The sequence below is a fragment of the Dryobates pubescens genome, chromosome 12 (assembly GCF_014839835.1).
Source record: "Dryobates pubescens isolate bDryPub1 chromosome 12, bDryPub1.pri, whole genome shotgun sequence".
Lineage (NCBI taxonomy): Eukaryota > Metazoa > Chordata > Aves > Piciformes > Picidae > Dryobates > Dryobates pubescens.
In genome coordinates, this window is record NC_071623.1 from 10,203,142 (window position 1) to 10,220,232 (window position 17,091).

General features: G+C 38.9%; 1 protein-coding gene across 1 annotated transcript in view; it reads left to right on the forward strand.

Annotated features, from left to right (window-relative positions):
- Positions 1-17,091, forward strand: part of IL1RAPL1 (interleukin 1 receptor accessory protein like 1) — a 676,185-nt gene that overhangs the window by 331,217 nt on the left and 327,877 nt on the right. The window contains exon 3 of the mRNA XM_054166029.1: positions 11,456-11,735. Coding sequence (XP_054022004.1) covers positions 11,456-11,735 — 280 coding nt within the window. The remainder of the gene's footprint in view (positions 1-11,455; positions 11,736-17,091) is intronic.

Here is a 17,091-nt window from a genome sequence, read left to right on the forward strand (position 1 = left end):
GTCTCAAGCTGCAACAGGGGAGGTTTAGGCTGGATGTTAGGAAGAAATTCTTCACAGAGCGATTGGCCATTGGAATGTGCTGCCCAGGGAGGTGGTGGAGTCATCATCCCTGGAAGTGTTTAAGAAGAGACTGGATGAGGCACTTAGTGCCATGGTTTGGTTGGTTAGATGGTTTTGAGTTAATTCTGTATGGGGAAAATGTATAGAGGTATAGAATGCAGCTGCTGCTCAAGTGCTACTGAAATTCCAGCATTAAGAAACTCTTGATCTTCCTTGTAATCTCCAAAATGAAGCTACTGGAGAACAGAATGTATTTTCAGAAGTAGTGTCAATAGTAAGAAATTATGGTGAAGGTTAAATAATTTGCCATCTTCTATACAGCACAATACATCAGTACAGCCTAGAGATTGTCTTTTCTTGGAACTCTACCCAAAAAGCATCCTCATCTGTGATTGTTCAAATTTTAGAAATTAGTGTAATCTCTTCCCATGGTAGTTTCTCTTTAGGTCTCTCACAATATTTTAGACTTTTGCAGTTCCAGAGGGAAATCTTTCATTTCCTCACATAGTAATGCAGACATTCTATATCCAAGTCAAATAATGAACAATAGAAATTGTATGGCAATGACACTGAGTAGAAGTAAATCATAGTGTGTTTGGGGAGCAGGGAGGAAAGACACTCATATTCTTGAGGTCCCAAAAGAACTGCAGATACTCTAGGAAGATTATCTCTATATAAGAAACAGAGGATGTAGAACTGTCCTCAAACAAAGTTATGCAGTAAATATAGAAACAAGAAACACTTCAGCCTGGTCTAGTTGAGGATGTCCCTGATGACTTCAGGGAAGTTGGACTAAATGACCTTTGGTGGTCCCTTCTGGTGTGGACCACTCTGATTCTATGATTCCGGATGGGCACTAATCATCATTGCTGTTTATTATCAGTTTTTGGAAACCAATCTAGTGAACAAGTTCTTGTGTTTTGTGGCTGTTGATTGCATTGTGCTACAAGTGCAAATGTACAAATGGTCTCTGAGTGAAAATGAATAATTGAAAAAAGGTAGCAGGCAGAAGCATGGAAAGATTAGGGACTTGGGTATTGATTTTGGTTCAGATGGATTTCTTTTTGTGCATAGCAGCCCTGTAAGAGCCATGTGTTGGATTTGTGGCTAAAATAGTGTGGATAACATTATTTTTCCCATTCTGCTCCCCAAAGCAAGTACTTCTGGGGGTGAGGGGCAGCAGATTGGGAGAGAAAACAGCTGGGACAACTGATCAGAATTGACCAAAGGGATATTCCACAAGAAATAACATCATGCTCAGCAATAAAAATGGAGATTTTGTCTTTCTAGATAGCTCTTGCTCAGACACCAGCTGGGCATTAGACTGCTTGTGAAAGTTAAGTGCCTTTTCATCAATTGTTTTCTTTCCTTCACTTCTTAAACTATCTTTATCTTGACTAATTATTTTTCTCACTTTTACTTTTCCTATTGAAACTCTCCCTCTTGCATGTGGGCTTACTGACAGAGAAGCTGACCAGGTGGTTGACTTTTGGCTGGGGTCAACCCACCATAATCTGATAGGTTACTATGAGCTAGGCTACCTTTAGATGTTTGTTTACTAAGCCTGCTATTTTATATGACATGGTGAAATAGAAAAGAAGCAAGAAGGACTGATTGAGCATCAGAGGAGAATACTTTGTTTAAAATAAGAACTTATTAAGTTCAGCATTTGTTCTTCCTTTGGTTACTCTGTCTTGCATAGCATATTTGCTCTATTTTTTTTGTGCTAAAAACATAAATAAATCATAGTTTAACTTTTTCTCCAACATAATGATGATAATTAAAGGATTAGCATTAATTCAGCAAAAATACTATTTAATTTGTCTTGTTCTAGGTAAAAAGGAGAATGACATAAAAACTTCCCACCAGAGAGACATAAAGGTACTTTCACACTTATTATTCCTCTAAATAGTTCAGTACTTGAGCCTTAGTGCTCTGTTTCGTGTTAGTGCATTATTCTGAAGCCAAGAAATATATTCCTACCAAGAAACACAGAGGGGTTCTTATCAATGCATATAAATATCTAAAGGACAGAGGTCATGAGGATGGGGCTGGGCTCTTCTCAGTGGGAGACACGAATAAGACAAGAGGCAGTGGGTGCAAACTAAAACACAGGAGGTTTCACTTGAGTGTACGGAGAAATGCTTTTCCTTTGAGAATGACAATGCACTGGAAAAGGCTGCCCAGAGAGGTTGTGGTTTCCTTCTCTGGACACATTCCTGTGCAACCTGATCTAGACACACCTGTGTTAGCAGGGCGCTTGGACTAGATAATCTCCACAACTCCCTTCCAACCCCCACCATTCTATGACTATAATTTTCAATGAATTTAGGTCAAACCATAGCTTTCTTTTTCTATTCCTCCTCTTTCTGTTGGTTAGTGCATTTGCCAAGATTCCTCCACTACCAAATCTGCCACTTATAAAAATTCTCTCATGTGAAACTGGGACAATTGCAATTTTTAGGAGCAAACTTCTTTAATAGATGATGGTGTCTAAAATACTTTCCTCTCTCTCTCTCAAATGTCTTCCAATGTTTTCTTTTTTCCTTACTGGCACCCCCTCATACTAACTACTACACACTTTTAGACTGAGGATGAAATATGTAATTTTTTAGCCTACAACATAATTTTTGCAAGTTTTCAAGAAAGGCGTTCCAAAATGAAAATATGCTCTCCAACATAGCAATCTGCAAATCTGCAATAGCAGGCTTAGTGCAGAAAGACATTTAATAATGTGTAAAATGTGCTTGACTTGGTCATTCAAAAGCATTAGCAATGATGATAAATACATTTATTTTTTTTAATGCTTCCAATTTTGTACTGGTATTCTTTTGAAAGTACAAAATCTAAGTTGTCTAAGAATAGATCTGAGCATGTTCTATTCCCTATCACCATGGTGTGTTGTCTTTCTAAACTGTGCTTCTTCATTCCTGTTGGAGTTCATTTTTTAACACCAAATAAAAGGATACACACACCAAAAATAGACAGTCTTCACATTTCTTCATAATGAGAACACAATCGAATACTGTGTGATGTGTAGCTTAGAGCTAATTGGCTCAGGCACTGTAATGAGTGTGCTATGAAAAATAAAATCTTGATTTTTTTTTTTCAATAAGCAAACCAAGCAAACAAACAAAAAAAAAAACCCTACCAGAGCAAAAAGATACAATCCAGAACAGGCTCTGCTTTTGATGGAAAAATATTGTTGAGAAAAATGTTTTATAGAAAGCAATCTTGTGTCTTAAGTGTCACTTGGTAAGCTTTTGAGAAGTTGTTTAGTGAACAGCCAGTTAAAGGACAGTTAAATTTGATTTCTTGACAGATTATACCACATATTTCTCCATCCTACTCAAAAATCTTAGCTGCACTGATACAATATTCTTTGTTCTCTTTCTCTACCCATCATACCCATCATAACCATCTAGGGAGGTTCTTCTCCCCCTCTACTCTGCCCTACTGAGACCACACAGAATATTGTGTCAAGTTTTGGGCTTCCCAGTTCAAGAGAGACAGGGATCAGCTGGAGAGAGTGCAACAGAGCCAAGAGAATGATTAGGGGACTTGAGCATCTTCCCTGTGAAGAGAGACTGAGTGACCTGGGGCTGTTTAGTCTTGAGAAGACTGAGAGACGATTTGATCATTGTCTATAAATATGAGGAGTGGTGTCGAATGAAGGGGGCCAAACTCTTTTCACTGGTGCACACTTACAAGACAGGGAACAAGAGGCACAATCTTGAGTACAGAAGATTTCACCTCAACAGTGAGGGTGACAGAGAACTGGAACAGGCTGCCCAGAGAGGTTGTGGAGTCACCCTCTCTGGAGACTTTCCAAACCCACCTGGAACTACCCTGGGTGATCCTGCAGGGGGGTTTGACTCAGTGATCTCTGGAGGTCCTTTCAAACCTCTAATGTTCTATGAATCTATGTTTCCATACTTACTCTACTCTGCCATCTTATTTCTGCATCCACTAGTACCCTCCTTGACAAGTTCTCAGCATTAGGAACAAGACCTGGTGATTTCTCCCTCTTCTAGCTATTTTTCAAACTTGAGAAATTCAGAAAACCACTTCTTCATCTGATTTGGTTGCAAATGCCCAGTGTGTTAAAAAAAAGCCCTGAAGTGGCTGACAAACAAATAAAAAGCACAGTGACGTTTGTCCCAGTTTGAGGCCAGACAGTTCTTCTATTGCCCTGAGAGGGACAAAAGAATGACACTCACACAAATGGACTGGAAAGTTTAAATGGAAAAGCAATTTGTGTTTTACAGAAACTACAAAGCACAGTGGCAAGGAATCCCAAAGCATACACAGTCCCTTACACTACACCCAAAGGCCCCCCAATACTTCCTTTCTCCCCACCTGAGGGTGTACCCAAAACCCCCTGGGTTCTTTCTTCCCCTCCACTGCTAGGCTAGACTCAGGTCTAAGAGGCCTTGAGATACTCCCTCACCATTACCCAATAGGGAGCATCTCCCACAGGAGCAGAGAGGGAAGAAAGAGGAAGAGAATGACTTTGCAGATGGATTTATAGAGCACAGGATTTATGGGTATGAAATATTGTTTCCTGTGTCCACCTTACTGGGTTGGATACTTGGGCCACCCAAGGTGTAACTTATGTGGTAGTAACAGGAGGCACCCTGCCTAAACTGCCACAACATTGCATGAACTTCTCTGTAGGAAATGGCATGAAGCATGCCTTCAGCAGCCAAATTTAGTTGAGAGGCATCCCTGCCCATGGCGGTGAAGTTGGAGCAGATGATCTCAAAGGTCCCTTGTGACGTAAGCCATTCTGTGATTCTATGATTCTGTGGATAGAACATCAAGTGTGAAAAAATGAATCTGTAAATCTTTATTTTATTAAATATTTACAATATATTTAGGGTAATTTACTGTTACAGTTGGGAAAAGAAAAAAAAAAAAAAAAAAAAAAAAGAAGTTTTAGATGTCCTGGGTTTGGTTAGAATAGGGTTAAGTTTTTGGTTTGCTGTGGGTTTTTGTTAGTTTTTTGCTTCTCTTTCTTTTTAATTCACAAGAAGCTGGAAGGGGTCACAATATGGGGTATTCAATGCCATACTGATATCATGCCCACTATATAAGGGAAGAGCTGGTTGGGACAAGCATGGGTGCTTTGAGCAGGGAACTGGGGTGGGGTAATGGGTCAACAGCCAGAAGTCAAGACTCTGGGCTGGGCCATTGCAGTCAGTGCTGTGGTTTGTATCTCTTACTGGATGTACTACTCCATTAGTGTTACTCTTCTCCCTCATTGTCGCTATATCTTTGTGCTGTTCTATCAAAAGTTCCTTATCTCATGCCACAGGGTTTTGCCTTTTTCTCCCAATTCTCCTTCCAGTCCCATTCAGCAGGGAGGGGCAGTTGTGTGAGTGGCTGCATGGCTGGACCTGAACCTCAACAGGAGAGCTGTTTTCAGCCATAGGGCCTAAATTGTATAGATGTCTGCAATTCATATTTCCGCCAATATATTGGAAATTGGAAGACTTCCATTAACTCTGAAACTTATACATTGAAATGAAGCTTTTGAATTAAGCCAGACAGTGGACCCAGGAGCTTTATTTTTCCCCTTCCTATTTTCTGCATTGAATGTAGCCTTGAGAATGATACACATGATTATGAAAAATGAATGGAAAGACCTTCTCCATAATGTCAAATATTCTGTGTGCTGGGTCCTATCAGCAGGTACAGCCTGCAAGAAGCTTGTTTATCTCATCATTAGGACAGTGATGTAGTGTGGTTTATTTCACACCCTGAAATCACTCAAGGAAATAACTCAGAGAATGATATTCATCCTGGACCCTGTATTGTGCTATTATGAGAAGCAAGAACTGGCAACATATTAAAATATAGATCTGGACTACAACTGTTCATTTGAAGGCAATCCTGAAATTTCAAAGCTGTTGAATTATTCAAGTATTCAATTTATAAAACAAAATAAAAGATGATTGATTGCTCAATGTTGTGATGATAGAAATAAAAACATTGAAGAGTCAAGTGTATTTTCTTCCCACGGTTGTTTTGAACCAGAATAAATGTGGATGTTGACTGTGTGTCTGTAGCAGTTATTATTAAGAAGGGAAGCACTAGATATTTCTTTTGGTCAATGCCCTACTTACACACAAAGAAAAGGAAGAAAATCCAGTCAGAATAGAAATGGACCACAGTCAGAGTACAAAACTGAATAGAAATCCTTCAATGTATTTAATAGTACCAAGTCTGAATGCACATTAAGCTTTTGCTCTCTTCTCTCCCTGTTTATGAAGGCAGTAACCCAAGTATTTATCATGCAACTATGTTAACAATTTTAAGGTGCCAGTGTCAACAGACAAATCTAAGTTATTTCTCTGAATATAAAAGGCATCATGAGTATAATTAGTCTTCAAGTGTTTGAAAATGCATCATTACATGCTTCAAGGAATTTGGAAATCAGGATTTTAATTAGGTTTCTGATACATCCAAGTTTCCCTAGACTGAAAAATGCATGTGTTCTCCATATAGCACACACAGACCGTACAAGAAAATGTCAGTTACGGTGCACACACACTGTCACCTCTCTGAGTGTTCACAGTAATGTCACTTTTATGGACATGACAGTCTATTTTCCTTTCCATTATTTGGTTTTAAGCCTGGGTTTATACTCCTCAATTGCAGTAGAATAGGAGCATTTTAAGCACAGATAGACAGTTATCTCCTGAAACGTCACTGTTACCACAAAATATCACAGGAAGGTGTCTGTATCTTATGATGGGAATGATGAACTTCTATTTCGTCTGTCAAAATTGCATTAGCACCTTCTCATAGATGAAGGCACATTGCCTGAGCAGTGGTGTGAAGTATTTCCTGAAAGATTTTGAAGGTATTAAAGCTTCCAGCTGTAATAAGGGTAATACAGTTCTAAGTGATTTGAATCTCAGTGTTGGCAGAGTTTAACTGGTACAATACTTCTGTAAGCAGGAAGAGAAACACTATTGTGTTCACTTCACTGAAACATGCATTGAGAAGAGGATACAGGTATTCTTATCACTGAATGTAACTATAATACAGAACTGTTGAGGCTGGAAAGGACCTCTGGAGGTTGTCCAGTCCCAATCCCTGCTCCCCCAGGGTCACCCTAGAAATGGTTGTCCAGGAGCATGTTTGGCTGTCTTTTGAACATGTCCAGGAATGGAGAGTCCACAACTTTGCTGGGGAACCTGTGCCAATGCCTAGTCATCCTTACAGTAAAAGCATGTTTCCTTGTGCTCAGAAACAGCCTCCTGTGATTTGGTTTGTGTCCACTGTCTCTGATCCTGTCAATGGGCACTACTGTAAGGAGCCTGTCTCTCTCCTCTTTGCACCCTCCCTTCAGGTAATTTATATTCATTCATAAAATTCCCCCTCAGCTTTCTTTTCTCCAGGCTAAACAGGCTCAACTCTCAGCCTGTTCTCATAGGAGAGATGCTCAGTCTCTTAATTATCTCTGTGGCTTATTTTATTGGACTTGCTCCAGTCTGTCCATATCTCTCTTGTGTTGAGAGACCCAGAACTGGACACAGTACTCTGGATATCTCCTTAACAGTGGTGAGCAGAGATGATAGACTGCCTCCCTCAACCCATTGGCAATACTTTAACTAATGTTATGTTTTGTTTTGTTTTGTTCTTTGACAAGGGCACAATTGTATTTCATCTTCAACTTCGTGTCCACCAAGACCACAAGTTTTTTTTCTGCCATGTGGCTTTACAGTTGAGTGTCCCTGGCACATGCCAGTGCATGGAGTTGTCCCCCAAAGATTTTGCAGTTCTTGTTGAACTTCATGAGGTGCCTGTCAGCCCATTTCTCCATCCTGTTGAGGACCCTCTGAATGGCAGTATGACCTTCTGATCAATCAGACACTCCTTTCAGGTTTGTGTCATGAGTAAATTCGTCAAAGGTACACTCAACTCCTTCATCCAGATCATTACTGAAGATGTTAAGCAAAGCTAGATCTAGTATAGGACACAACTAGATAAAACACAAATCCCATAATGTTATGAGCACACTAATATTCATAGTCACTTGAGTTTAACTTCTCTTAAGCTACCAAGGGATATATTGATGTGATTACTGCCAACAAATTATCAGAAAGTTCAGTAAATAATTACCTTAAAATGTGATGATGGTTGCACTTTTTGATATGAAGACTTAATGTGAAAGTTTAGACAATTGCAGTCATTGAGGTGTTTCTGTTTTGTATTGCCCTTCCTTAGAAATATCATCCAATTTATATATTTATAGTAACAGTTTCACAGAGCATTAATGCAAATGCAATGCCTACATATTCAATTTATTGGTAACATTCTCCTTAAAACTCAGCAACTGAGCTTTGATAGTTAGCTGGCAAAAATTTGGTAATGTTTTCTCTTTTTTTTCATGTGAGTCTACAGCACCTGCTAGTATGTTTGCTTAAGCCTACTAAACTACACAGCAGGTGATCCTCAGCACTTTTATATCAGAAATAGCATGCTGAAATAAAAGATATCTGCTCTGCATCACCAATCTTTCATTCAACATGAAAGCTTGAAACAGAATTGCTGTTCTTCTGCAGTATGTTCTCACAGCTTCATCAAGCCTAATGTACAAGGATCCATTAGAACTGAATATCCTGAGAGAGAAAACATGACTAATATTATAAACCAAAGTGTACTGACTTAATTAAGCAGTTCCAGGCAATATTACAGTTTGATAATAAAGTATTATGAAGAAGCCATTACCTGCTTACTTATGTAATGGAATTAACACTGCTTAGAGATTCCTGTCAATTCATTTTTGGTATAAGGATTTAAAACTAGAGAGAAATAAAATCAGATCAGTGAGTGAATGCTCTTTTAGAAAGGTAAAAATTGAAATGATCAAAGATCTAAATGAATTCTGAAGTAAGTTGAAGTTAGTTTCTGAAGTACTATGTGGAAGCTGATAGCATAGCCCTGCCTCCATTCACTTATATTTCTGCAAGAATATTTCTCTTTCTTCTTAGAGCCTTGTAAGGGTTAGTAATTTTTAGAGATTGTTTTGTAGGAAAATTAGAATAGGGGCATCTTATTGTCTCTTCCTGGTACTGAAAGTAAGTGCAGAAAGAGACAATCCAAAGATATACAAATTATTTCTCTGTGTGAATTCTATTCACAATGAATGTTGTTTCTAAAGTTTTCATTCTTTTTCTTGCCATGTTTCAATGTTTTGTTGGCTTAGGTTATTACTTGCACAGTGACGTGTGGAGGTGCTTATGTCTTTCTTATTTTGTTATGTACAATAAATGCTGAAGGGACACTGAGAGACCTGGGGCTGTTTAGTCTTGAGAAGAGAAGACTGAGAGGGGATCTGATCAATGTCTATAAATATCTGAGGAGTGGGTGTCAAGTGGAGGGGAGCAATCTCTTTTCACTGGTGCACAGTAATAAGACAAGGAACAATGGATGCAAACTTGAACGTAGAAGGTTTCACCTCAACATGAGGAGAAACTTCTTTACAGTGAGGGTGACCAAGCCCTGGAACAGGCTGCCTGGATTCTCATTCTCTGCAGACATTCAAAACCTGTCTGGATGCAACCCTGTGCAGACTACCCTAGGTGATCCTGCTTTGGCAGGGGGGGTGATTCTGTGATTATCTAGATGTAAATCTCAAAACTCACTACCCGGCACACTACTCTCCCAAATAAGAGATGAAAGCATTGTCCATGTTTCAAGTGCTAAAACAGCTTTATCTTGCACAGTAGCTTGAATTTTCCATTAAAGTGAGTAGACAAACAATTCTAGGGTGAGAGGCACTTGGTGTGACTTTAGCATTGTGAATCTATTCACAAATGTTTGTGATATTCTAAGCTAGCTACCTGTCCAAACTATTTTAAAATTAATAAAGAAAGTGGCAAATTCGAAGACCAAATATTTGTATTTCAGATACTCATTTTAAGATAACCCAAATTGGTTTTCACTTACTGGATCACAGGCTTGATTAACTAGCTAGGACTGGGCATAGAGCTTTTAAATGAATGAATGTAATGTTGAATTTCCATGGCTGAAATTCCTTAAGAGGAACCCCAAGTTTTTCATAAGGAAGCCTTTGTAGAAAGCATATGTTCTTCTTTTGTTCTTTTGGCAGTCTTAAATAAAAATAGTGCAGAAGAGGGATGAAGGTTGGGTGTGGGGGTTTGGGGTTTTTTTGTTTGGTTGGTTGGGTTTTTGGGGTATAGTTTTGTTATGGGGATCAGAAAGTAAAACAAATCAAGTATTGCTTTCTGATGAACAACTGTTGTGGGACAGTATTCAACAGGTGAATGGTATGAGAATTATTATAGAATTGTTGCTGATCAACAGAGGAAAAAATAATGACATTTAAAACCCAAATTAGTTTGAAATGCACTTCTAGAAAGTCAGAAATTCCAAGTGAGATTTGCTTAACTTGTTCTTGAATAATGCATTAAAAATACTGGCAGTAAATTTCATAGAACTATTTTTTCGCATATTTGCTCATATTATTAAAGCAGTTTCTTCTCCTTCTTCCAATCTAACACAAACTTTCACACTTTTTGGTTCAGGGCACAGCTCCTTTTCCTAATGTCTTCTGAGACTCAGCAATACTTTCTTTCTTTTTACATGGGCACCCTGAAGATACTTGACTGAGGCAATACACAGTTATGACTTGTGTACCGTATGGGCTCTGTGCTGCACTGATTTCACTCCAGTATTTTATAACTGGTCATGCTAGAGTTCCACAAAAGAAGAAAGCACAATTGCTCAGTTATCTCTGAAAGGGCAACAAGGCTGGTGAGGGGTTTGGAGCACAAGCCCTATGAAGAGCGGCTGAGGGAGCTGGGGTTGTTTAACCTGGAGAAGAGAAGGCTCAGGGGAGACCTTATTGCTCACTACAGCTTCCTGAAGGGAGGTTGTAGCCAGGTGGGGGTCAGTCTCTTCTCGCAGGCAAACTGTGACAGAAGAGGACACAGTTTTAAGCTGTGCTAGGGGAGGTTTAGGCTGGATGTTAGGAAGAAATTCTTCAAAGAAAGAGAGATTGGCCATTGGAATGTGCTGCCCAAGGAGGTGGTGGAGTCACCATCCCTGGAAGTGTTTAAAAAGAGAGTGGATAAGGCACTTAGTGCCTGGTTTAGTTGATTAGATGGTGTTGGGGGATACCTTGGACTTGATGATCTCAAAGGTCTTTTCCAACCTGATTAATTGTGTATTCTGTTATCCACGTAACACATAGACAATTACATGATGTTAGCAGAGTGGAAATGCAGTTAATTTTTCAGGGATCAAAGGAATATTGCTGGCTATTGAAAACCCTTTTCTCAAATGCAATGTAGGTAGCTGTGTGAATAGTGCTCTCTGAAGCCTTTGATAATCTTTCATGTTTTTTCTTCTCTTTTAGCTGATGGATGCACTGACTGGTCTGTGGATTACAAGAAATATCAAGTTCTAGTGGGAGAACCTGTTCGTATAAAATGTGCACTCTTTTATGGATACATTAGAGCTAATTACTCACTAGCCCAAAGTGCTGGACTTAGTTTGATGTGGTACAAAAGCTCTGGACCCGGAGATTTTGAGGAGCCTATTGCTTTTGACGGGACTAGAATGAGCAAAGAAGAAGACTCCATTTGGTTCCGACCAACAGTAGTACAAGACAGCGGGCTCTATGCATGTGTTATAAGGTACAGTGTTTTAATATATTCATTTTAATGAATGAGAGATGAAATCAGACTCTCAGTAGTAAGACTTCTGTGCCAAAGAAAAATATTTTCTAAGTGTGTCATTTTTTTCTTCTCCTCCTGGTATTCCCTTCCTTGAAGTGTTTCATGTTTAACTAGAAATTCCTACTGAATGCTTTACACATTTTCAATGGGTATTTTTGTATAAATTTAGGTCATTTATACACAATCTAAAATTTATATGATGGCTGGGACTGGAAGCATATGTCATTTATACCTGCTTTTGATTCTGGTCTCTTCAAATGACTGTCCTAGAGTAAAAGGTTTCTTTTCACATTTGGATTTAATTTTATGTGGATTTTATTAAATGGTTTAATTTAATTAGGTTGGTTTTTTTTGTTTTTTCCACCTTAAAAATATTGTACTTCTATGTTGCATCCAGGAAAACAGAAGGTAAAATATCAGCATTTTCACATCTGGCTTAACCACATAATAGAGTCTGGGAGCCAGATACATTCCAAAGGTACACAGAATCATAGAATTGTTAGGGTTGGAAGGGACCTCAAGGACCACCTAGTTCCAACCCCCCTTGCCATGGGCAGGGACACGTCACATTAGATCAGCTTGCTCAGAGCCACATCCAGCCTGGCCTTAAAAACATCCAGGGATGGTGCTTCCACCACCTCCCTGGGCAACCTGTTCCAGTGTCTCACCACCCTCATGGAGAAGCACTTCTTCCTAACATCCAAGCTTTGTCACCATGGATTGGACTAGATTCCACTTCCTACTTGCTAAAACAGGCATTCGGCTTCTTTCTGTGTCTTCAAAACAATTTGCACTGAGATATTGGTAACGGTCTTTTACAGTTAAAAAGGTAATCTAGGCTTTTTCATATATAGGTCTCACAGACTTATCCTAGATTTTCACTAGATGTGAAATTATGCAAATTAGATGTTGTACATATAAATTACAGAGAACAGTCAGTAATAATCATTGAAAGGATTGAAACAGTTGGTGCAGTTACTTGAGCAGACAAGGCAGTACTCTTTCCTTCCTGCAGGTCTATAAAAGTGTTCTTGATACTTATACGCAATATAAAGAGGTGTTTAATGTCTACTGGAGATATTTAATATCTGCTAATTTGTTGGGTTTGGGGTTTGGTTTGGGTTTTTTTTGGGGTGGTGGGCAGGTAGTGGTGTGCATTGCACAGGAAATTCTCTCTGGGTTGTGCACGGTGAAGATTATTACCAGGTGATGTGTTTTTAACAGCAGTTCTTCGTGGAGGTCTTCTCATCACCTGTGAGACATTTTGTATCACATAATTTGTTTAATAGCATTTTCAACATGGTTCTTCTTCTGATGAGAATCATAGAATCATAGAATTGTTTGGTATGGAAGAGACCTCAAGGATGATCTAGTTCCAACCCCCCTGTGATGGGCAGGGACACCTCACACAAGATCAGGTTGCTCACAGTCACATCCAGCCTGGCCTTAAAAACCTCGAGGGATGGGGCTTCTACCACTTTCCTGGGCAAGCTGTTCCAGGGTCTCACCATGCTAATTGGGAAGAACTTCTTACTAACATCCAATCTGAATCTACCCAGTTCTATTTTTTTTCCATTCCCCCTAGTCCTATCACTACCTGACACCCTAAAAAGTCCCTCACCAGCTTTCTTGTAGCCCCCTTCAGACACTGGAAGGCCACAATTAGGTCTCCTCAGAGCCTTCTCTTCTCCAGACTCAACAGCCCCAACACTCTCAGTCTGTCTTCATAGGAGGGGTGCTCCAGCCCTCCGATCATCCATGCTCCAGCATGTCCTGTAATAGGGGCTTCAGAACTGGATACAGTATTCCAGGTGGGGTCTCACCAGAGTGGAGTAGAAGGGGAGAATCATGTCCCTCAACCTGCTGGCTATGCTTCTCGATGCAGCCAAGGATGTGATTGACTTTCTGGGCTGCAAGTGCACACGGATGGCTCATGATGAGCCTCTCATCCACCAGCACCCCCAAGTCCTTTTCTTCAGGGCTAAAACTGAAAACCTACACATTAAGCTACTTAAGGAGAATACTTAATTATGTTTAGATTTTTTTTTGTTCAGATAAATAATAGTAGACAACAAAAATGGAAACAGCTTTGTCAGTTATTCCATAGTGCTACTTAGAATACCATAAGTAATCTTCCATGTTTAGATAAAGGAAACTTTTAGATAAATAAAACCTTAAATATCTGATATTGCACAGCAAGTATAGATAAATGCTCAATTTAGATAATCAGACATAACTTTAAAATATGTTTATTATGTCAATCTGTTTTCATTCTTTTTCTAATTGGATTACTTTTTAATCAGGGAGTAGATGAGGACATGTTCTAATCTTCTTTAAACTATATACTATTCTCTTAGCACATACTTAATTTCTATTTTTCAATACTAATTTGGATTTATGATAAATTTAAAAAATGCAACACTAAATAGTTTGTGATTCAGAATACTCTTAGGAGCAGTTACAAAGCCTTTCACCTTAAGGACACCCACTGGGAATATTGGTTAAAGGGTTGGTACTAAGAGTCTGTGCTTGTTATAGCAGTGTTCCAGTTTCAGATTTGTTGGATGGAATCTTTCAAATGTGTGATCAAGTTGGTAGAAGGAAAAAAACTCATTTCAGTATAAGAGGAATATATTATTTTATGCCTGTTTTGTGCATATAGTCAAAGATTACTTTCTGATAGTTTTGAAGGCCCATTTAGAATCAAGATTGAAACTCAATACTTTATCTTGGCAAGTTAAACATACATTTGATATTTTAATCTGAAATAAATAAAATAAATTAGTCAGCAATATAATGGTTCACTTTTCCCTCTCATTCTTTCAGATTCTTACAGTATTCAGTGATTATCAGTGGGGAAAAAAAAAAACATAAGAGGCTGAATTGGTGCCATCTGGCAAAATTATGTACTCTCTCTGTACTTCCAAATTTATTACTACAGAAATATCCAGAAAAACCTCTCACAGCAAATAGCTGCCTACTGCTCTTTACTGCTCTTCAGTCTCGTCGCTGAAATCATAACACACAAAGACGCTGTCAATTTATGCTTGGATCCTGGCAAAACACTAAAGAATCAGGAGAAAGATGAGCGAACAAGAACTGTAATTTCTTTCAAGGAGCAAAGTGAAGATTGCAGGGATGGGATTTAGGATTTATTTTTTTTTTATAGACCTGAAGGTGTTTTGAAAAAATATTTTAATAAGGGCTTTAAATGATTTTAGAATGATGTTTATAAGCTATTCGAATTTTCAAGATCTAAATGAAAAGCTCAGTTAAGAGCGAGTTAAAATTACCCAGTTGTAAACATGTTCAGTGTAATGCCTGCAATAATTTGAGTAGGAGAGCAAAGAGATATTCCTGTGAGGTAATGAGGGCAGGCAGTAAAGGGTAAAAAAGAACCATGCTCTGCATAAATATCTCTGCCTAGGTTTTATTTCAAAGTTAATTGAAAGGGTGGAACAGCCCAATACTGGATATTTTCTTTGCTGAGAAACCTCTCCACAGTTCTGTAACTTTGATATCTGTGCCAACAGTAAGGAAGAGAAATATAGCTATGGCATGGCATGTGTAGAGAACAACATGCTGGAATAGACTACTTGGCACTCAATGAAAAACATGAAAGGGTAGTTATGGACCAAACTAATTTCCGCAGTAACTGCATTATAGTTGAATTTCACTGAGTAGAAATGTTCACGTTTCAGTGAAATTAACCTAAGGATAGTAGTGATGGCTGGCTCTTTTTCCTTTAGAAAAATAAGCTGACATCATCCTTATTCACTATTTTTCACATTGTTCTCACCTTTAATTTCTTATCCCTGCTTTTCTTCCCATGGGAATCTGTCTGCCAAAAAGGAACTGAGAAAATCAAGGCTGAGGCTTATAAGCAAGGCATTGCACACCCATAACTGGAGAAAAGGAGATAGGTAAAAATAGTTCTCAGCTTACTATGAACTTTTCATTCCATGGCCAGAAATTTCTGTTGTATTATCTCCAATAATGGCCTATCTGAACATCATGTCTAGAGAAAGGCAACAAGGCTGGTGAGGGGTCTGGAGCACAGCCCTATGAGGAGTGGCTGAGGGAGCTGGGGTCATTTAAACTGGAGAAGAGGCTGGGGGCAGACCTTATTGCCATCTGCATCTACCTGAAAGAAGGTTGTAGCCAGGTGGGGATTGGTCTGTTCTCCCAGGCAACCAGCAACAGAACAAGAGGACATAGTCTCAAGCTGTGCCAGGGGAAGTTTAGGCTGGATGTTAGGAAGAAATTCTTCATAGAAAGAGTGATTGGCTATTGGAATGTGCTGCCCAGGGAGGTGGTGGGTTCGCCATCCTTGGAGGTGTTATAAAAGGGATTGGACGTGGCACTTGGTGCCATGGTTTAGTCGTCACGAGGTCTTGGGTGACAGGTTGGACTTGGTGATCTTTAAGGCCTTTTCCAACCTTATTGATTCTCTGGTTCTATGTGTCTCTATAGTCAGTGCTGTGTCATGAGATTGACACTTTAAAGTATTAAACGTATTTGAAGAATCTATAATGTAAGAACCTAATGTGACTGAATTAATTTACACTCTAAATTCTTCTGAAATGCAAATCCAAAAATCATGGTTGAGACTTCCAAAATTTATCAACTCATTTAAAAGCTATCAGTTCAACAAACAAGGCTCTTTCTCAGTAATTAGATTAACATTTGCAGGGTTTCTGCACAAATAAATATTATGAATAATTCTTTAGAAAAGGGAAAGAAAAACATCAAGTCAGATTCTTTAGTCAGACTCCTGAAGTATCAAATATTAGATGATCTGTGGTGAAGTCTCATGTGAGTCTTTTAGAATTGTTCAATCAGAAGAGGATGTGTGTGCTGTAACCCAGAAAGGTTACAGGAGGTTGGAGAGAACCTCCTACTGACTGCTTTCTGATGCCACTAAAGAAGGTTTTCAGGATGTCTTGGTACAATTCAATCAACTTTTGCTTCCCACAGCAATTAGAATAATTCTCCCAAACCAAGAGTGATCTAAAGGAGTCTCAGCTGTAATCAATTCTTCCTTTTTGATCCTCATTCTGATCCTTGCTTCTCTTTCTCTTCCATTCATGAATTAGAGAAAGTCAACCAATATTACCGAAAATGAGGTTTGGGTAGCATCCATTCTAAAAAAATGTCCACTAAGGTGTGTATGGATGGACCCAAGGAATTAATGATCTCTTGAGAAAGGTGATGGCTAGTGACCATGGAAGGAACTGAAGGAGAAAAGCAACAGATACTAATTTACACAGCTTGCATGTTAATGAAAATGTAAGGTGTGAGGATAAGCAAGTCA